The sequence below is a fragment of the Rhinatrema bivittatum genome, chromosome 2, assembly GCF_901001135.1.
Source record: "Rhinatrema bivittatum chromosome 2, aRhiBiv1.1, whole genome shotgun sequence".
NCBI classification, from domain to species: Eukaryota; Metazoa; Chordata; class Amphibia; order Gymnophiona; family Rhinatrematidae; genus Rhinatrema; species Rhinatrema bivittatum.
This window is the reverse complement of record NC_042616.1, coordinates 61,363,577-61,386,971: the sequence shown is the minus strand read 5'-3', so window position 1 is coordinate 61,386,971 and position 23,395 is coordinate 61,363,577. Positions and strand designations below refer to the sequence as shown.

Genomic DNA, 23,395 nt, shown 5'->3' with positions numbered 1-23,395 from the left:
CGGAAAGGGTAGCAAACAATCTTTGCCCATCAACCTCGAAATTAATCAACCCAGCAAAAAAAGGTAACCAACCTTGGTTCAACAGCGAACTCAAACGGATAAAACAAGATCTACGCCACAAAGAAAACAGATGGCGCAAAGCCCCTTCTCCGTCTACTCTTTCATCATACAAAGGAACTTTACATTTTTACAGATCATCCATCCTAAAATCAAAAAAACAATACTACGCTAATAAAATCCATGACCTACAATATGATGCAAAGGCTTTATTTTCTTATGTATCACAAATCACAAAGCCAATTCCTCCATCAATACCAGATGATCATGCTCAATCCAAAGCAAATGAGCTAGCCCTGTTCTTTCAGCAGAAGATTTCAAACACTATAGCACTTCTTCCAACTAAGACCAACCCTCCTGATTCAAGCACTTCCAACCACATACTCAAGGATACTAAATTCGACAACTTCGAATTAACTTCCATTAAAGAAATCGAAACCATTTTAAAAAGGCAGAAACCATCCAGCCACCCAACAGATAACATACCCTCCAAATTATTGCTACACATCCCAGACACAATCTCAAGACCTCTGACTAACATCATAAATTGCTGCCTAACTCAAGGTCTGTACCCAGATAGCCTAAAAAATGCTTCCCTTAAACCCCTCTTGAAAAAACACAATTTAGACCCTAGCATTCTTGCTAATTTCCGTCCAATCTCTAATCTTCCATTCCTAGCCAAAATTACAGAAAAAGTAGTCAATACCCAGCTATCAGATTACTTAGAAGAACACAATATTCTTTCCCCTTCCCAATATGGTTTCCGCAAATCACGCAATACAGAAACCCTGCTCATCTCTCTAACAGACCATATTATTATGGGAATGGACAAAGGACACTCATTTCTTCTAATCCTTCTAGACATTTCAGCAGCCTTCGACACGGTCAACCACACCATCCTCCTGGACCGTTTATCTGACATTGGCATAACCGGATCAGTCTACAGCTGGTTCAAGTCCTTCCTTGATAACAGAAGATTCAGGGTCAGGATCAACAACAAAGAATCGCCATCGACAAATTCTTCTCTTGGTGTACCTCAAGGATCCTCCCTTTCTCCCACCCTTTTCAATATTTACCTCCTCCCCCTTTGTAATCTGTTAACAAGTCTCAATCTCATCCATTATATCTATGCTGACGATGTTCAGATTCTGCTTCCCATTACAGAATCCATCACTAAAGCTCTCTCACTTTGGAAAACTTGCCTTCAATCTATAAACAATCTCCTCAATAATCTAAATTTGGTCCTCAACTCCGCTAAGACTGAATTTCTATTTATCTCTTCCAACCCAGACATCCATCCTCCACAAACCCATCACAATCTCCATCTCACCCACACTCAAGTAAGAGATCTGGGAGTAATTCTAGACAACCGCCTTAATCTAAAGGCTATGATCAATTCGACTACCAAAGATTGTTTCCACAGGCTACAGGTGTTGAGAAGACTCAAACCTCTCCTATATCTCCACGACTTTAGAACTGTTCTGCAATCCCTAATTTTTTCAAAAATAGATTATTGCAGCGCTCTTCTTACTGGCCTACCCAGCTCAACCACCAAACCTCTTCAAATGCTACAGAATGCTGCTGCCAGAATCTTAACCAGTACCAACCGAAGAGATCATATTACACCCACTCTCCGAAACCTTCACTGGTTACCAGTCTACCACAGAGTCCTTCACAAATCTCTCACCCTGATACACAAGTCCATCCATAACTATTTTCATCTTGACCTTGAATTTCCCCTCAAACTCCATACATCCAACAGACCGATTAGAGAAATCCACAAAGGAGAGTTACAATCCCCTCCAACCAAAACCATTCGCCTAGTTTCGACCAGGGTCCGAGCCTTTTCTCTAGCAGGTCCAAACATTTGGAATAGCCTTCCCACAGAACTCAGGTTGGAACCATGCCTACCAACTTTTAAAAAAAAACTTAAGACTTGGCTGTTCCGACTAGCCTTCTCGGATCCTTCAGACACACAATAATCTACCATCCTACTCACGAGCCATGGAACCATGCCTCTCCGTGAGATGCCTCTTATCCAATACCTCCGCAATTAAACTATCTTGCTCGAACTGAGCTCATTATGACTTTTGTGTTTTAAGTTACGGCCCTGCTCGGGCCTTTTTTTACTCTATTTACTTCCAAGCTGTAAAGCCTCCAAGTTTATAGTCCTTGTTCAATGTAACTTTCTTGCTCTCTTTCTGATTATAACTTATTGTTCTGTTTTTTGGTTACAAGTTTCTATCCCTCGTTCGATGTAAACCGATCTGATATGGTATTCAACCATGAAGCTCGGTATAGAAAAATGTGAAATAAATAAATAATAAAAATCTCATTCCCCTGAAATCAAAAGATGAAGAGATACCCCCAATGGGACATTATATTTTTAGCCAATGCAATGTGTGTACATTCAAGTACCAAAGCCTTGTTTTACAAATTCCAGGAAGACAACAGTTTATCTTCCAACAACATCTATCCTGTGTTTTAGCAGGTATAATTTATGTGGTGTCCATGCAATCTCATATATATTTGTAAAACTATGCGGAAATTGAAAACCCATATACAGGAACATTTGAACTGCTTCATAAGAGAAAAAATGGCAGCACCCCTAGTAGAGCATCGATTAACAGCAACACATAAGGTTAAGGATTTGAAAGCCATGGGACAAACACAGATTCAGCGGCCATCAAGAGGAAGTGACTATGATTTAAAATTGTTCCAATTAGAGTAAAAATTAATTTTCCACTGGGACACGGTGCACCCAAGGGGCCTCAATAAAGATATAGAGTGGTTGGTTTTTTATTAATAACCTAATGAGTTAGTTGTTAACGAACTCCCGATTTATACTTTGTGGACATGAGTTAATACCACTTGACAATGGGATCCCCCATTTGGTTGGAGCTAAACAAATGAAACAGAACCAGAAGGTAATAATATAGAACTTAAATAGGCATACGACCAAGCCAACATTGGGGTGATTTGATTGACGAGATCGGGGCACACGGGTGGTGCATTTGGATATGACATTTGCTTTCATGACAGTTGAATAAGTGAATATTTGACACATTGAATTATGACACCCTGGACTAGCATGGCCTCGGAAGCAGTACAAAAGGGTGGATAAGAGATTCTAATATAATACAACCCTTCACACATGGTGGACCGATTGCGCTATTTATTTAATATATCTTTGAACACCAGTGTTCACATCATAAAGATCACATACATTATTGATGTTTCTCTGTAGTAACATAGTTGCTTTCGGCAATTGGGGAATACTTGGCTTTAAAAACAAATAATAGGTATCTATTTCATTAGGCTCTTTTTGAAGAATCCCAATGTATTGGACATCTGTTAAATATTATTTGAGGACCCCATTTCCTTCCAGTATTGAGCCATGCAAATTGAAATGAGCATGATAGAATCATATGGATTTGTTATCAACATATTCAATTTACTCATTTTTTTTTGTTTGTAATTATTTTTTATTGAGTTTCAGTTGCAAACAGTACAACAGTAACAGAGCTGAATAGCATAATTCCAATATCAACATTAAAACCATAAAACCAGTGTAACAGCTTTTAGGCATACTCAGATTATTGCCTACCTCTCCCCCCACCCCCGGCACCCTTGGCTTAGAAGTAAACTTGATTATCGACATTCATGGTATGTGCATATGGAAAGGCATTTGCTATATCTTGTACTATGTCAACTCATGGGGTACACTGAAGAGACATCTGTAGCAGAGGGTAATGTTCTTATAAATGGAGCCCAGATGGCTTTAAATTGTTTGCTGCTTCTTGGAGTTGGTCAGTATCGATTTCTTTTCCATGAGGTAAGGTTCCAGCATAATGTCCATCCATTCACGAAGTGATGGAGGAAATGAAGCTATCCAGTGTCGCAAAATAATTCGTGGAGCCGCTAAGCAGCTTTTATGCAGTAATAGACTTTGTGGACTAGGCTTTGTACACTGTTGATCTGAAATCCCCAGCAGGCAAAATTGTACATTCCATGTCCCAGCATAATCAGGGGAGTCAGTGAGATGCTGGAGGATCTGAGTCCAAAAGCATTGGATTGGAGTGCAGTCCCACAAACAATGTACTAGTGACGCATTTGGTTGAGAACATTTAAGACAGGCTCCAGAAGGAGCAACACCAGCCATGAAAGCTTTACGAGGCCAGATCACTGCCTTATGCATTACTCCAATTTACTCATTTAGTAAAGGAAATTATCATCAAGGGGATACATGAGAAGTTACTTAAAGTTTGCTTAGTTGTTTCTTGTTCTTTGTAAAGCCCACAGGCAAGTTTTACTGTTCATTGTAAACCGGTTTGATTTGTATCCAATGCAAGAAGATCGGTATATAAAAGCTAAAAATAAATAATAAATAAATAAATAAGTTTATTTAGATATAGTGCCCATTTCTATGATAATGGACAAGACAAATAGCATTAAATACAGCCCAGAAATTAATGATAAAGGATGTAATAAAATACTTTTCACATTGCATTTCGTAAGATGTGTGACACCTATAAAAGAATACATTCAATATATTTCAAACATTTTTTAGAATCAATGTACCACTGGGGTCTTTTTTCAGAAATACAACCCCCATTTGGCATTTAGACAAACAAGAAAACAGCGGGTCTATTCTGCTTTTTGAAATTCAGCAGGGGAGAACTGGAATCGGAACACAGCAGTTAAATGTTCAAAAAAACAGAGGACCTGTAAGGCTTTGAAAACAGTATAACTGACGTGAAAGAGAACCTTCAGCAACACACCGTTGAATGCGATGTGGACCAGCAAGGGAACTGTTTACAGAGTTTTGTGTGTAGCATTTATAGAGATTGCATTTGGATCGGTGTCTTTTTTGATGATCAAGGGCTGTTGTGTGCAAGAAGGTATACATTCTTTGAAAAGCTTAGAAGGAAATTTTACTTATCTACGAACAGGAACTTATTGTCTTCATAGTCACAAGGATTTTTCAAGAGGAAACAGCATATTTTGCACAATCTAACCTGACAGATGACTTCCAGCTTTGGGAGGGGATCTGATTGGTCCAAATCCATTTAAAAGCCAAAGTCACACTATCTGACAGGAAAGGCGGTGGTCGATGAATGAAGAAAAATGCTGTAACCAACTAAGGGCCTTATTTTCTAAAGGGATCGCATGCGATAAGGGACGTTTCACACGCGAAATGTCCCTTATCGCGTGCGATACCAAAATGAGGGTGGAATCGGCCCCGGAAGAGGAGTCGGGGTGTCACCGGGACCGACTCCGCGAAGACACCGCGGACGACGAAAAGGTAAGACCCTTTTCGCGTCCGAGTTCGCACCCAATAGCTACACCTCCTATGGTGGCACTATTGGGTACGAAACCGGCAACGATCGCACCGCAACGGTGCGATCGCTGCCAGCTAGCACAGGCCCGCCCCCTGTTTCGGCCCCCCGCCCCTCATTCCCTAACGTATCGCAGGCCTGCGATACTTTAGAAAATGAGGCCCTCAGTCACATGAAATTTTTGCTCTCTGTTTAATGTCGGGCATTTTATATTGATTATATGTATTAATTTGTGTCTATACCCAGCTCTCCAGTCCCTGAGGCAGGCGCTGAGCATTGAAATATGGCCAGTGTCGGGTGGGCATGTGCTATTTTATAAAAAAAAGTTGTTGCTTGAAATTATGACCGTATGGAGCGCTTATTAAGAAAAGTTTTAAAAGATTTTTGACCAGCACAGGAAATCAAGCAAGATCACACAGGAGGAGTTTTGGCAATTAAAGTATACATTTAAAAACTGGAAGTGATGAAAGATTTTTATTCTATATGAAAAAATATTTTAAAATATATATTTATGGAGACCAAGATGGCTGCCGCATTGAAAGCACACAAGCACCTCGGCTCCATGGGAAAAACTCTGACTCAAGCCTTTTTCTTTTTCAGCTTTGTGAAATTTTTCTTACTTTTTTGGAATGCCTCAATCAAAAAGAAAGGCAAAGGTTAGAGATAATATTATCTCTACACCGATTCCTGATGCGAGACAGCCACGGATAGAAAAAGAGTTTGTGAGACCCACCTATTCATTGCCTGAGGGAGGAGCCGCTGGTGGAACCGGAGAGGAGCAGACGCTGGACGCCTTGGCAGAGGAAATATTCCTCATCCCCAGAGCACCAACAACTCCCAAACCGCCGTTCGGAACCCCCAGAAGATCGGTGGAAGGACCAACTAAGACGCCGGAGAAGTATGCTGCCCTAATGACCCCGGAAGATCCAGAAGCCCTGAGAAGAGATGGAGAACTGCTGTTCACTTCGGAGAGCCCGATACAAGGTTCCAAGGGCCCGAGCGAGGAGACAAGGCGTGAAGAAGATGATGGAGGGAAAGACCCCCTGGAGGTAGGAGTAAAAGCTCCAGAAATACATGCAATGTATAGTACTACTCTGATCAGACCTCCTCAAATCACATTGTAAGAAATCTGGAAAGTTTTAATATCTATGGATAAATCAATAAATTCTTTAACTATGATATTAAAAGAAAATGCAAGTAAAGTACAGAGACTTGATAACAAAATTACCTGTATGAAAACAATTGTGAAGGAAATGGAATTTGAAATTAAGTCTGTTAAAGAGGTGCAACGTAATCTCAAAAAGTCAGAGAATCTATATATAAATAAAATGGAGTCAATTAAAAATGAGATGAAAAGGCCTAATTTGAGGTTCTTGATCTTTCCAAAATCAACTTTAATACCTCCCAAAGAGCTTTTTAAAAGTTATCTACTCAATATTTTAAAATTTCCTGAGTCAGTCATACCAGCAATATCAAAGATATTCTATTTACCATCATTCAAGGAAGAGAAGAGTGTAATAAATGAAGCACAAGATCAAGATTCAGTTCCATCAGTAAATTTAACAGCTATGTTGGAAATGTCTCATGAAGTGCCTATACAGAGTAGGGCAACTCTTTTGGTGACATTTACCTTTATCTCAGAGAGAGATTCAGTACTGCGATTGTTTTTTCGTAATCAGACACAGCAATTTCATGGACAATTAATATGAGTTTTTCCAGACATTACAAAAATAACTCAAGATAGAAGAAAAAGATTTCTGGTAATGAAGAGTGAGGTAGTGTCAGACACAGACAGTGGAAGGGGTCTTAAGTGCCGCTCATCCTGCTATAATTATGTTTCTGGCTGAAATGTTTCTTGCTGCCTACAGGAGGCCATGGCAAGCACCATGAATGCAGCAGACAGGTCGCAAATAAATATAGATAACAGGAGGCTCATACTGTGTGAGAAGCACTGGGGACCTGGTGTTGGTTGCAGCGGCTACACAGGCATGAACCTGCTGCGACCAACACCAACCACATGATTGAGTGGACCGGCCCACCGGGGCAGATCCGAGGCCCCGATAGGCCAATCCGCCCCTGGGAGAAAGAAAAGCCTGAAAGAGAAATCCCAGGAGACAGAGGAATGTGTAAGAGGTAGACAGGCAAGGAAATGGGAAGAGAAAAAGCATGCAGGATGAGAGGAGAGCAGGAAGAAAAGGTAGCGATGTGAGGGAAATTGAAAGAGGAAGGGCGAGAGCATGGAAAGGACAGAGAGCGAGCCTGAAAGAGTGGGAAAGAAATGAAGAAATCACTGAAGGAAAGAAACAGAACAGAAATGGAAAATAAAAATGAAAAATAGAGATAAAGGTGAAGGTTAACCGGATAAAAGGGAGACTATTAAACTAGGAGGGGTATGGAAGTTTTATCCCTGGGAACAAACTGGCAAAAAAATTGCTAACTGCATCAGCATGCACGACTACTAAAATCTCCCCACTTACACAACAGAAATGGCATTTGCACCGTTAAGCGTGTGCCTACTTAAAATCGTGTGCCCCGTTTGGCCTATTTTATACCATGCACATACTTTATAAAATGGTCGCGTCCCTGGGCACAAGTCAGCAAATGCTTGTACATGTGCGCTCGCGTGCCTTTTCAAAAGTTCCCGTTTAACAGTAAGCACATATTGTACATTTACCATAGGAAAATAGGGGCAGGAGAGGAGTATTACAAAAGGGGTTCAGAATCACGTGCGGTTGTGACTATTTTGTAAGACATATGCATGTAAACATTACTGACCTTATTTGAACACTGATACACCCGCTAATTGATTGATGGAAGTGAAATCAGACTTGTCGGCTGCAATTTTTGTGTGGGATTTCTGGGTGAACTGGGGGGGGGGGGTTTCAGGGTGAAAAGCTACAGGGTCTACATGAACTGGAGAAATGAGTGAACTGGCAGAGGTATCGTTGAACTGGTGACTACAAGTACATATGCAAGTATTTTCAAAACAGAATATGTACATATTTTATAAAATACCTGCTTCCGATATATAAATTGGGGCTATTACGCATACATGTTATATTTTTTTTGTGTGTCTAAAATATATGTGCATATGTTTACATAATGCGCAGAAAAAGAATGCATTTTCTTGCCGAGGACATATTCGTGAATATCGAAACATACGTGTGTACTAACGGAGCAGAAATATGTGGTATTTAATAAACTGTGCAGCTCCTACCACACGGTTTATAAAATGTCAGTATTAATTTCTGTGCATCCACTTACATGCATAAATGCTATATCATGGATTGGTTTATCCACGTGTTTATCCTAGGACTAATAACAAGCTATATGCAAAATATATATTAAGTCAATACAAAAAAGGAGGATGTATTATGTTCTCTTTTATGATTTTTAAATTGTTAAATAAATTAACCTTATCAACTCTTCACATAGGAACAAATACCATCAGTATTAGTGCAAATGGAATTTAATCCATCGCCTCTCGCCACGCAATGGGCCCCAGGCAAATTCAGCATTTATTCAAGCACTTGGTATATAATCATTTGGTATTGTTCCTTTATTTATTCCAAAACAATTTTTTGATTCTTATCCACTAAAAAATTTTTATATTTTATTTTCAAAATTCATTTTATCCCAAAAACCCAAAAACTCATTTATTTATGTGTTTCTAAAATCTTATATACTATCCTTGCATAAATTAAATGTCCACCGTCATTTAGTTTGTTCAATCATTGAAATCCTGGAATAAAATCCTAGGATAAATAATACTTAGCCCCACTGTAGATGTATTGTTTCTCAAATTGTCCCGACATGGGCCATGTTTCGACTGTTTCCAGTCTTCCTCAGGTGATACTTAGTATGTTTTTATCACGGTTCCAAAACAATTTTTGTTTTTGTTTTTCTGCCTTTCCAGCGCTAGTCAGTTAATTTGACAGTATTATTAATGCCCATTCCTTTTCATGCATTAATGGCGCCTCGGCTCTCTCGCCGAGGCGCCATTAATGCATGAAAAGGAATGGGCATTAATAATACTGTCAAATTAACTGACTAGCGCTGGAAAGGCAGAAAAACAAAAACAAAAATTGTTTTGGAACCGTGATAAAAACATACTAAGTATCACCTGAGGAAGACTGGAAACAGTCGAAACATGGCCCATGTCGGGACAATTTGAGAAACAATACATCTACAGTGGGGCTAAGTATTATTTATCCTAGGATTTTATTCCAGGATTTCAATGATTGAACAAACTAAATGACGGTGGACATTTAATTTATGCAAGGATAGTATATAAGATTTTAGAAACACATAAATAAATGAGTTTTTGGGTTTTTGGGATAAAATGAATTTTGAAAATAAAATATAAAAATTTTTTAGTGGATAAGAATCAAAAAATTGTTTTGGAATAAATAAAGGAACAATACCAAATGATTATATACCAAGTGCTTGAATAAATGCTGAATTTGCCTGGGGCCCATTGCGTGGCGAGAGGCGATGGATTAAATTCCATTTGCACTAATACTGATGGTATTTGTTCCTATGTGAAGAGTTGATAAGGTTAATTTATTTAACAATTTAAAAATCATAAAAGAGAACATAATACATCCTCCTTTTTTGTATTGAGTGAATTCGTAGGTGAGGATTTCTAGCTTCTGGTGATTGATTGAAATATATATTAAGTACAGCACAATACAAAACTTTAAAAAACAGGGCTGTACTGATAACCAAAAGAAGGTCCTTTTTTAATTTGAAGTCCTCAGAGTCCCATAGTACAGAGCTTCTGAACCATTGTGCTATGGCACACTGTGTGCCACAGCAAGATCCATGGTGTGTCATGGTAGTCTCCCTTCCCCCTTCTTTCTCCATTGTAATGTTGCACTGCAGCAGGGGCATCAACCCGTGCTCCGAGTTTCAAGCTCAATGCCCCGATTCTCAGTGGCCTACTATTTTTTTTTTCAATCCCAGCTAGGCCTGGGCTGAAGAAAGAAGACTGCTGAATGGGCCTGGGCAGTGCAGCTTAAGAAGGAAGGTTCCCAGTTGCGTCCAGATCATGCAGCCAAAGAGAAAATGTTGCCGTGTCGGGCCCAGGCCGCATGGCCATAGAAAGAAAGTTGATCCAAGCGATGGCAGGGTCAAAGAGAAGAGACTGCTGCCACCAGCAAAATGCACATTTAGGGAAGATAGAGGGTGTGTGAGAGCTTGTGTGAGTGAGCAACAGCGTATGCGAGAGACTGTGGGCTGGATTTTAAAAGGGTTACACGCATAAGTTATGCGCGTAACCCTCTTAAAAGGCCCCTGCGCGCGCTGAGCCTATTTTGCATAGGCTCGGCGGTGCGCGTAAGTCCCGGGGCTTTGCAAAGGGGGCGTGTCGGGCGGCGCGAATTTCAGGGCGGGGCGGGAGGCGTGTCGGGGGCGTGATGCCGGCCCGGGGGCGTGGTCGAGGACACGTAAATCAGGCGTAAATCTGCCGACAATGGTAGTCGGGGCTTTAGATAGGGCCGGGGGGGTGGGTTAGGTAGGGGAAGGTGAGGGGAGGTGGAAGGAAAGTTCCCTCCGAGGCCGCTCCGATTTCGGAGCGGCCTCGGAGGGAACAGGCAGCGCGCGCGCACCCCCTTGTGCGCGCCGACCCCGGATTTTATAAGATACGCGCAGCTACGCGCGTTTCTTATAAAATCCAGCATACTTTTGTTCGTATGTGCGCGCGCTGTTTTTGAAAATGTACCCCTGTATGTGCAATACATGTACAAGAAGTATATGGGTGAGCAATAGCATGTGTGAAAGTTTGGATGCGTGTATGACAGTTTGTGTGTGTGTGCATGTGAGTAATGCTGCATAGGTCCAAGGAGGTAGCTTCTGCTGCCTGCACATCCCAGAGAAAGAGGAGAGAGCATGAGAGAGAGTCTGTGTGTGAGTATGAAAGAGAGAGAAGGATTGGAAGCCTGTTTGTGTGTGTGCCTGTGAAAGGAATTGGGAGTCTGCTTGTGTGTGTGCCTGTGTGAGAGACAGATTGGGGGTCTGCTTTTGTCTATGCATATAAGAAAGAGATAGGGAGCCTGCTTATGTGTGTGCCTGTGTGAGAAAGAGAGATTGGAAGCCTGCTTGTGGTGTGCCTATATGAGAGAGAGAGATTGGGAGCCTGTGTGTGAGATAGATTGAGAGTCTGCTTATGTGTGCCTGTGAGAGAGAGAGAGATTGGGAGCCTGCTTGTGTGTGTGTGCACCTGTGAGAGAGAGAAAGAGATTGAGAGCCTGCAAGTCTGCTTGTGTGTGTGCCTGTGTGAGAGAGAGAAATTGGGATCCTGCATGTGTGTGCGCCTGAGAGCCTGTGTTTGAGTGCTTTTGTGAGCATACATGGCTGTGAAAGCCTGTGTGTCACATACAGGCTCTCTCTCTCTCTCTCTCTCACACACACACACACACAAACACACATATAATGTGTCTATGAGGGAGAGAGAGCCTGTGTTTGTAAGAGAGAGGGAATGTGTGTGTGAAAGCATAGGCATGTATAAAAGAGAGTGAGTGAGAAAATGAATATGTTATTATGGGTGTGAGAGAGAAGATAAAGTTGGTGTGACCCTCCTTCCCCTAATCAATGACAATGTCAGGGTGACTGGAAATCAAAAGATCCCAAGCATGGAGAGCAGGAGTTTTAAAAAAAACAAACAAAACTTATTATTTTAATTATTGGTTGATGTTTGATGTTTCTGCTGTTTTGAAATATTTTGTTGATGTTTTGGGAAATGTATAACAAGTTTTTTTTTAATTATTGGATGTTTGCTGGCTGTTTTAACATTTATTTTTTTTATTAATATTATTTTAATATTATGAATGTTTTATATTGATTTTATTGCTTGATGTTTTGTGAGGAATGATGATGTTTCTGGTTTTTCATTGTTGCATTGCATAATACAGTTAGGCTTGTGTTTTCCAGGTCAGCTTTTGTTGGCACATTTCTATTTAGACTTTATGGTCTTTCTATTTTGTTTTGGTGAGGGTTTGTCTTGTATAATGTTAATTCTTGCTGTGAAAATGATGAGACCTTTCATCACTGTCTTTTATGGCATTATGGTCACCCCTTCTTGATTTCTATTTTAACAAAGGTTTGCTTGTTATTAATTTCACCTGCATGCAGAATGTTATTCCTGAAAATATTTTTTCATACACATTTTATTTTTTCTGATGTAGTAGATATTAGGTAATTATTTTAAGCAAGGCATGGACTTAGCTAATGTTCCCTTTAAGGATTAGGTTGCTGTGAGCATCAAAGAAAGTACTGTTCACAGGATAATGTAACCAAAAATGTTTGCACACAGCAAACCAATCCGTAAAGGGAATACAGAGCATTGGGGAGCAGGAGGTTGAGACTGTTTATTGAGGGGGTTTGAGTTCAAGGATCAAGCAAACATGAAAGTGTGCCTTGATATAAAAAAGGTTAGAAAGCTCTGGTGTTTTGAAAAAGTTGCCCCAAAGGACTAGGGGCTTAAAGTATCCACGAATGGGCTTCCTCCTACTCAGTGAAAATTGGGAGTTTGCTAAAGGAGTTGTTTCAAATGGACAGTGTCCAGCATCCAGAACAAAGGGGAAAGCCGACAGTCGCTCAGCAGAGCATGGTTCGGCGAGAGGTATCTTCAAAGGATACTAATGATGCATTAGAATTAGGGCATCCCGACAGTGAGGTTCCACTAATAAGAAAAGTAGTCCAACTGCTTGTAACTAAAAACTCACCTGAGCTAAAAAATTCTAACTTATCACTATCAATTAAAAAGCAGAATGAAAATACAAACAAAAAACAAACTTTGAAATGTTTGTATGCTAATGCTAGAAGTCTAAGAAGATGGGAGAATTAGAATGTATAGCAGTGAATGATGACATAGACTTAATTGGCATCTCAGAGACATGGTGGAAGGAGGACAACCAATGGGACAGTGCTATACCGGGGTACAAATTATATCGCAATGACAGAGAGGAGCACCCGGGAGGTGGTGTGGCTCTTCATGTCCGGGATGGCATAGAGTCCAACAGGATAAACATCCTGCACAAGACTAAATGCACAATTGAATCTTTATGGGTAGAAATCCCTTGTGTTTCGGGGAAGACTATAGAGATAGGAGTATACTACTGTCCACCTGGTCAAGATAGTGAGACGGACAATGAAATGCTAAGAGAAATTAGGGAAGCTAACCAAATTGGTAGTGCGGTAATAATGGGAGACTTCAATTACCCCAATATTGACTGGGTAAATGTATCATCGGGACACGCTAGAGAGATAACGTTCCTGGATAGAATAAATGATAGCTTTATGGAGCAATTGGTTCAGGAACCAACGAGAGAGGGAGCAATTTTGGATCTAATTCTCAGTGGAGCACAGGATTTGGTGAGAGAGGTAACGGTGGTGGGGCCGCATGGAAATAGTGATCATAATATGATCGAATTTGAATTAATGACTGGAAGAGGAACAGTATGCAAATCCACGGCTCTCGTGCTAAACTTTCAAAAGGGAAACTTTGATAAAATGAGAAAAATTGTTAGAAAATAACTGAAAGGAGCAGCTACAAAAGTAAAAAGTATGCAAGAGGCGTGGTCATTGTTAAAAAATACCATTCTAGAAGCACAGTCCAGATGTATTCCACACATTAAGAAAGGTGGAAAGAAGGCAAAACGATTACCGGCATGGTTAAAAGGGGAGGTGAAAGAAGCTATTTTAGCCAAAAGATCTTCAATCAAAAATTGGAAGAAGGATCCAACAGAAGAAAATAGGATAATGCATAAACGTTGGCAAGTTAAAAGTAAGACATTGATAAGACATGGTAAGAGAGAATTTGAAAAGAAGTTGGCCATAGAGGCAAAAACGTACAGTAAAAACTTTTTAAAATATATCCAAAGCAGAAAGCCTGTGAGGGAGTCAGATGGACCGTTAGATGATCGAGGGGTTAAAGGGACACTTAGAGAAGATAAGGCCATCGTGGAAAGATTAAATGATTTCTTTGCTTCGGTGTTTACTGAAGAGGATGTTGGGGAGGTACCCGTACTGGAGAAGGTTTTCATGGGTAAATAGTCAGATGGACTGAATCAAATCACGGTGAACCTAGAAGATGTGGTAGACCTGATTGACAAACTGAAGAGTAGTAAATCACCCCAGAGTTCTGAAGGAACTAAAAAATGAAATTTCAGACCTATTAGTAAAAATTGCAACCTATCATTAAAATCATCCATTGTACCTGAAGACTGGAGGATAGCTAATATAACCCCAATATTTCAAAAGAGCTCCAGGGGCGATCCGGGAAACTATAGACTGGTTAGCCTATTTCAGTGCCAGAAAAAATAGTGGAAAGGGTTCTAAACATCAAAATCACAGAACATATAGAAAAACATGGTTTAATGGAACAAAGTCAGCATGGCTTTACCCAAGGCAAGTCTTGCCTCACAAATCTGCTTCACGTTTTTGAAGGAGTTAATAAACATGTGGATAAAGGTGAACTGGTAGATGTAGTATACTTGAATTTTCAGAAGGTGTTTGACAAAGTTCCTCATGAGAGGCTTCTAGGAAAAGTAAAAAGTCATGGGATTGGTGGCGATGTCCTTTCGTGGATTGCAAACTGGCTAAAAGACAGGAAAAAGAGAGTAGGATTAAATGGACAATTTTCTCAATGGAAGGGAGTAGGCAGTGGAGTGCCTCAGGGATCTGTATTGGGACCCTTACTTTTCAATATATTTATAAATGATCTGGAAAGAAATAAGACGAGTGAGATAATCAAATTTGCTGATGATACAAAATTGTTCAGAGCAGTTAAATCACAAGCAGATTGTGATAAATTGCAGGAAGACCTTGTGAGACTGGAAAATTGGGCATCAAAATGGCAGATGAAATTTAATGTGGATAAGTGCAAGGTGATGCATATAGGGAAAAATAACCCATGCTATATTTACACAATGTTAGGTTCCATATTAGGTGCTTCAACCTAAGAAAGAGATCTAGGCGTCATAGTAGATAACACATTGAAATCGTCGATTCAGAGTGCTGCAGCAGTCAAAAAAGCAAACAGAATGTTGGGAATTATGAGAAAGGGAATGGTGAATAAAACGGAAACGGTCATAATGCCTCTGTATTGCTCCATGGTGAGACCGCACCTTGAATACTGTGTACAATTCTGGTTGCCACATCTCAAAAAACATATAATTGCGATAGAGAAGGAACAGAGAAGGGCTACCAAAATGATAAGGGGAATGGAACAGCTCCCCTTTGAGGAAAGACTAAAGAGGTTAGGACTTTTCAGCTTGGAGAAGAGACGGCTGAGAGGGGATATGACAGAGGTGTTTAAAATCATGAGAGGTCTAGAACAGGTAGATCTGAATCGGTTATTTACTCTTTTGGATAATAGAAAGACTAGGGGGCACTCCATGAAGTTAGTATGTGGCACATTTAAAACTAATCGGAGAAAGTTCTTTTTTACTCAACGCACAATTAAACTCTGGAATTTGTTGCCAGAGGATGTGGTTAGTGCAGTTAGTATAGCTGTGTTTAAAAAAGGATTGGATAAGTTCTTGGAGGAGAAGTCCATTACCTGCTATTACTTAAGTTGACTTAGAAAATAGCCATTGCTATTACTAGCAACGGTAACAAGGAATAGACTTAGCTTTTGGATACTTGCCAGGTTCTTATGGCCTGGCCACTGTTGGAAACAGGATGCTGGGCTTAATGGACCCTTGGTCTGACCCAGTATGGCATGTTTTTATGTTCTTAAGTATTACAAGATTCATCTGACTGTTTCCCTTTTGGATTTATAATAAACTTTCGTGTGTTTGGAACCAATCCTTAGTGTGGACAGTGGACTATTTAGAAGCCAGGTAAGTCTTTTCCAGGGCCTCCCAGATTAATCTCTGGTCCCTGAGTAGTGATCCCTGGTGGTGGACCCTGACTGATCCCGGGGCTGCAGAAGGAAACACAACAACCCTGCAGTCCTCGAAGATGACCTCTGAAAAACAAGGTGTCAAGTTGCATTAGTGACAGGTGGATTCAAGTCATGGAACAGAACTTTGGAGACATTGTGGAGATATGAGCTATCTGTTGGTCACAAAGCCACTGCAGAAATGAATGCCTTTCTTACATCTAGTAAAACCCAAAGTGTAACCAGTATGTTCAGCTCCGCAGCAAAGGAGAACAGAGTAAAAAACCATCAAAATCTAAAAAGAATCATAAATCTTATTCTCAGACGTGGAAGAATGGGCATGCCATTAAGAGGGCATAAAGAGAAGCAAGACTCCAAAAATCAAGGCAATTTCCTTGAAATGCTACAATGGTTAAGTAAAGAAGGCCCAGAGCTGGCTGAACATCTAAGGGGCACATTCACATACACATGTGCAGAAATTCAGAATGAGATATGTAGCAAAAGTTCAGAAAAAATTGTTAATGAAATAAAAGAATCCGGGTGGTTTACAACCATTAGTGATGAAACCAAGGATGTAGCACACACATTTTGTGACTGTTACATTTCTACAAGACTTTACGTGATAGTGTCATGCCTTTATACAATCTTTGTACTTAAATTATATGCAATATATTAATCCACACCATTCAATCATTAGTAGGGATGTGAATCGTTTTTTGACAATTTAAAAAAATCGTCAGATAATTTTTAAATCGTCAAAAATCGTTAGAGTGCGTGATACAATACAAATTCCCCCGATTTATCGTCAAAAATCGTTAAATCGGGCATGGGAATAATTTGGGGGGAGGGCGGGAAAACCGGCACACCAAAACAACCCCTAAACCCACCCCGAACCTTTAAAACCAATCCCTTACCCTCCCGAACCCCCCCAAAATGTTAAATTACCTGGTGGTCCAGTGGGGGGTCCCGGCGCGATCTCCCACTCTCGGGCCATCAGCGCCATTTTGGCTGCCACTAATATAAATGGCGCCGATGGGCCGATAAAAAAAAAACCACCCGACCCTTTAAACTGACCCCCTTAGCCTCCCCCACCCTCCTGACCCCCCCCCCCAAAACCTTTTAAAATTACCTGGTGGTCCGGGGGGGGTACGGGGAGCGATCTCCCGCTCTCGGGCCATCGGCTGCCACTCATAAAGATGGCGCCGATGGCCCTTTGCCCTTACCATGTGACAGGGTATCCGTGCCATTGGCCGGTCCCTGTCACATGGTAGGAGCACTGGATGGCCGGCGCCATCTTTAAAGATGGCGCTGGCGCCATCTTTAAAGATGGCGCCAGCCATCCAGTGCTCCTACCATGTGACAGGGGCCGGCCAATGGCACAGATACCCTGTCACATGGTAAGGGCAAAGGGCCATCGGCGCCATTTTTTTTAGCGCAGCTGATGGCCTGGGAACGGGAGATCGCTCCCCGCGGCCCCCCTGGACCACCAGGTATGTGTAAAATGTTTTGGGGGTGGGGGTCGGGAGAGTGGGGGAGGCTAAGGGGGTCATTTTAAAGGGTCGGGTGGGGTTTTTTTTTTTTTTATCGGCGCGGGCCTCACTAAAAAAAATTAGTGATGTGAATTGGAATCGGAACCGATCCCAATTCACATCTCTAACGATCAGATTTCCCACCCCCCCACCAGCCGAACCCGATCGTTGCACACGATTCACATCCCCAATCATTAGAGCCTATTCTGATCCATAGCTCTCTATTTGTGGTACAAAGTCTTCCGGAGATCTAGCTAGCTGCCTAAAATTATCTTCTTACACCAAAGCAGTGAAAGAAGTGCGAAATATGATGGGTACTATGAACATCTTCTATGTTTTTCTGGAGTCATCTGTAAAGTCTAGAGCAGTATTTCATCAGATCCAGTAAAAAAAAAAACTGAAGCACCTGTGTGAGACAGATGCTTTTGAAGCAGTAACATCATCATTCAACTTTGTATGGAAGCATTAGCTATATTGCCTGAAAGGGATTTTTACAGTGGACCAGATGCAGAATCTCTTTTAAGATCAGTTCCAACTGAAGAAATCCATCTGTGGTTATCCATACTAAATGAGGTACTCAAAATCACAGGAGTTTTTTCACGAGACCTGCAGTCAGAAAAAAATCAATTTATGCAAGTTTAACCCTTTTGTCCAAAGTACAACTGGTGCAAAAGTATGCGAACAGAAGTCAGGTTTCATGAATTCTGGGAAGAAACTGAAAAAAAATCAGAAGAGGTGGACCTTGCAAAACCACAGCTCCGAAGAAGACATTGGTCCACCAAAAAGTATGGTAATAGTAAATCAGAAGACAATATCCATTCATCATCATAAGACCATCTCAGAAAGCAGCACTATGATTTAATTGATCGACTTATATCAGATATTGAACAAAGGTTAAATTGTGGAAAACTGGATATTCTCTCAGGGACACAGACCCTCGTGATGTGAATAAAGTTCCTAATAAGAAAATTCTTAGGAATGTACTTGACACTTTCACTGGAGATTTAGATGGTGACAGGCTAGCATCAGAGCTAACAGTTTTCCATGGTGCAATAACCAGGGAAAATTCTGGAAAAAGAAGTGTCATCTCCAACCTGAACTGTTTCCTCAATGCCCCCCTTCCTTGGATTGATCTTTGATCTTCTGGCTCCGACTCTGCTTGTTCTCTGTATTCCGCTTATCCGCTGCCTGCCCTGATCATCTGCCTGGTTCATCGTCTCTGCTTGTCCGCTGCCTGCCCTGACCTTGGCCTGGCCTCTGTTTCTTCTAGCCTGCTGCCTGCCTCGTCCCTTGGTACATCCGACGTGTCTTCTGCTGTCCTCTGGTTCTTTGCTTAGAGCGGCCCGCGCCTATGTCCTGCCACCCCCGGCACCCAAGGGCTCAACCTGCGGGGAACATGGGCTGGTATAGATGAAGGTCCTGTTGGGTCTTCTCTCTCCAGACCGCCAGGGGCCTTCCTTTGGTGGTAGCAACAACCTCGTCTCGGTTCAAGGGTCCACCTTCCTTACATCTTTCCCCCAATCCCCTCTCTCCCCATCCCATCTGACCAATCTTCTCGTTCATCCACAATTATTTTATCACCTTTCTTACTAGAATGATCCTTTTTCACAAACCCCCAGAAATCTGAGACCAGCCTTCTTCCTCGATAAAAGTGAAATTGTGGCTGTTTCCATAAATGTTGCCTAAATGAGAGAGCAGGAGTGTGGCTATGATGGCTCCCAACTTAGAGATTGATAGATGGGTGGTTTTGTATTACAGTGAGAGTGGTTCTGGGTAAGGAGTGTGGTTGTGGCTCTGGTTTGGGAGTGTGAAGCGGCTATGACAGCTGAATATAAAAGTTGGGTTTTTGGGGGGGGGGGGGGGGTTGGTGGCATTCCAAGAAGAGGAGTAGGGATGGCTGAGTGTTCTTGGGCAGTTTTTGTTTTATAATTGTTTTATTATTCATTTTTGTTGCTTTATATGGGAATTGAGTGGGACTGGTGAGTGTGAGTGATGGCTCCTTGAGGTCTTTGGTGGGTTTTGTGAGGCATTGTTTATTTTATTGTATTTATTTATTGCTTTTATTTTTTTAAGATTGAATTGTAATGATGTTGTTCACTGCTTTGGGTAGATTATGTATCTAGTATTGTGGTGTACAAGTAATAAATGAGATCCTCTCTCTCTTTCACATACCAGACCCCTACCCATTTCTCTCTCTTTCAAGCCCCCAGCCCTCTCTTATTCTCTTCTCTATCCACTCCCCCTCCTCCCCTGCTGCTCACATGATCCTGTATCCCCTCCCACCAGCTGACAGTGGTATTTCTGCCTCTAGATCAGAACCTTGCTATTTCTGGCCCCAACTGAGATGAGTTTTTTTTCACAATGTCCTTCTGCACTTTCTCCAGGGTCGAGATGAAAGCTAAGATTCTGCGCCCCAGCAGAGCAGAACAACTATTATTCTATCTTCATTTCCATCAAGTCCAACATATTGGGTTAAACCAGTTCCTTCTAGCCAGATATTACAACACTGAAAAGAGGTGGAAAAGAACACTGTTCTCTTCCCCCCCAGGCCTGCTACTAGCTAATGTCTCTGTATGATGCTAAAGTAAACAAGAAGCCATCTGTAGGTTTCTTACTACAAGAGGATGACACACTATGAGATTAATCATAAATGCAAGACTAAAGATAAAGTCCCGTAATATTGGATGTGGTTGACCTATGTTTTTGTTAAAACTGAAAAATAAAATAAAATAAAAAAAGATAAAGTCCCACATGAGAGGCTTCTAAGAAAACTAAAAAGTCATGGGATAGGAGGTGATGTCTTTTTATGGATTGCAAGTTGGTTAAAAGACAGGAAACAGAGAGTAGGATTAAATGGTCTGTTTTCACAGTGGAAAAAGGTAAACAGTGGAGTGCCTTAGGGATCTGTACTTGGACTGGTGCTTTTTAATATATTTATAAATGATCTGGAAAGGAATACAATGAGTGAGGTGATCAAATTTGTGGATGACACAAAATTATGAAGAGTAGTTAAATCTCAAGCGGATTGTGATAAATTGCAGGAGGATCTTGCGAGAATGGAAGATTGGGTTTCCAAATGGCTGATGAAATTTAACATGGACAAGAGCAAAATGATGCATATAGGGAAAAATAACCCATGCTATAATTACACTATGTTAGGTTCTATCTTAGGAGTTACCACCCAGAAAAGAGATCTAGGTGTCATAGTGGATAATACATTGAAATTGTCGGCCCAGTGTGCTGTGGCGATCAAAAAAGCAAACAGAATGTTAGGAATTATTAGGAAGGGAATGGCAAACAAAACAGTGGATGTCATAATGCCTGTGTATCACTCCATGGTGAGACCGCACCTTGAATACTGTGTGTAGTTCTGGTCACTGCATCTCAAATAGGATATAGCTGCACTGGAGAAAGTGCAGAGAAGGGCGACCAAAATGATAAGGGGCATGAAAAGGTTGCCCAATGAGGAAAGACTAAAAAGGTTAGGGCTGTTTAGTTTGGAGAAGAGATGACTGAGAGGGGATATGATAGAAGTCTACAAAATCATGAAAGGACTTGAACAGGTTAATATAAATCGGTTATTTACTCTCGGAGATAATAGAAGGACCAGAGGGCATTCTATGAAGTTAGAAAGTAGCTCATTTAAAACAAATTGAAGAAAATTCTTTTTCACTCAGTGCATAGTTAAGCACTGGAATTCATTGTCAGAGGATGTGGATACAGTAGTTAGTGTAACTGGGTTTAAAAACGGTTTGGATAAGTTCCTAGAGGATAAATCCATAAACTGCTATGACGGTAATTAATAAGCAGTAGTAGCTTGTGATCTATCTAATGTTTGGGTACTTGCCAGGTTCTCGTGGCCTGGATTGGCCATTGTTGGAAACAGGATGCTGGGCTTGATGGACCCTTGGTCTGACCTAGTATGGCATGTTCTTATGTTCTTATGCTCTCATAACAAATTAGGATAGAAACTGCAAGCAACAGAATAGTATTTTAAAATGTCTTAAATTGAATCAATCACCATGCATAAACCTTATGGGAGTTTTTTTTTCACTCTCCAGACTGCTCACTTAACATCAAAACGAGATGGCAATCAAAATGGCAAAGAAAAAGAGAAAGAGAAGGAAAAGGAGAAGAAGAAGGAAGAAGGAAAAGAAAAAGAAAATGAAGATAGCAAAGGAAATTTAAATTCTGAAAATTCCTCAAATCATATCAGTTGCTTGAGCTGTATATATTGTATGATAACAAGATCATGCTAGGTGGCAAGAAATGCAATGCAATGTAAGGAGAGCAGACTCTGAAAGATCAGCACTATCTCTCAACAGTGGTTAGTACTCTACAGTTATTTATATCTTACAGGGTGCATAGCTAGATAGTTAGCTTCTTGTTCTTACTTCTGCTTATCTCCAGTTGTTACACAATGAATATGCATAGGAAGAAATGAAAACCCAGCTGCTGGGGTTACAATCATTAATTAGGCCATCTTCCTACATATGCACAGCGATTGCTCCTGCACAAATATTTTCACATGTCCCTAACCGACAGCCTACAGCAAATAGCACGGGTTGAAACAAGTTTCACAAGGGTTAGCGTTCCTTAATGTCAAAATAGCAGTTCCTTAAACTTACAGAGCTATGTGCTGGCTTCGCTTATGCATAATGGTGGAGCCATATTTTGTATCACTTATGCTAAGAATACACATACAGTATCTCAACAGTCTCACTCAACATGGGATCTTCAATACAGTAGACATTTATTTTCTGGGGCTACCAAAAAAGATGGGGCTACCTCCGACAATGGATGAATTCACAGGAATCACACAGCAGAAATAAGCAGCACAGCAACCTCCCCCCCCCCCCCCGTAAAAAAAAACCCAAAACAGTTACCCTTTTACATTTGCTGTTCCTCTGGAATAGCATCGTACAGTTCCAATTCTGTTTTTCAAACATCCTGAGATGGATTAGCCACTTTAAACACAAAGTTATTCAGTACTCACGTTCCCCTCTCAGGAATCTTCTCCGTAGGTGCTCTGGACAGGTTTACAAGATGATAATTGCCGAAGAGGTAACCCACTGTTCCCCTAGGTGGCCTAGAGGCACAGCCTAGGAGGCCAGGAAGAGCAATCCTTGGGGCACGGTGTTGTTGGGACTTGGTTGTCCTGAAGGTCCCACCAGAAAGTACTCTTCCAAGTCCAGCTGTAGAGAAGAAGACAAAGATTCTCCCCTTTCTGGGGATAACTTGCAGGTGTGGCGGTTTCTACCCTTAACCAATAAGCCTTTATGCTGTTGACGCAAGTCTACCATTGCTCTCTGCTTCAATGGCAGGGGGAAGAGAGGAAAAGGGGAATTAGATTCAGACAGCAACCAACAAGGACATTGAATTGCACAGTGGGAAAACAAATAAGCAAGGGAGTAACTTGCTGATATGATGGTTACTACCCTTAACCAATAACCCTTTATGCTGTTGATGTAACTCCAACATTGCTCTCTGCTTCAATGGCAAGAGGTAACGGGGAACCGGACTCAAACATCAATCAACAAGGGCCCTAACCTTGACAGTCTAGGAAACTGATAATTATATAGGTG

The 23,395-nt window shown here is 41.1% G+C and overlaps 1 protein-coding gene across 1 annotated transcript in view; it reads left to right on the top strand.

Annotated features, from left to right (window-relative positions):
* The window catches only part of LOC115084012 (cathelicidin-related peptide Na_CRAMP-like), a 53,487-nt gene extending 30,352 nt beyond the window's left edge, over positions 1 to 23,135 (top strand). Inside the window, exon 4 of the mRNA XM_029588264.1 lies at positions 21,872 to 23,135. Within this exon, the coding sequence (XP_029444124.1) occupies positions 21,872 to 22,069 (198 nt within the window). The 3' untranslated portion in view covers positions 22,070 to 23,135. The remainder of the gene's footprint in view (positions 1 to 21,871) is intronic.
* The last annotated feature ends 260 nt before the right edge of the window (positions 23,136 to 23,395 follow it).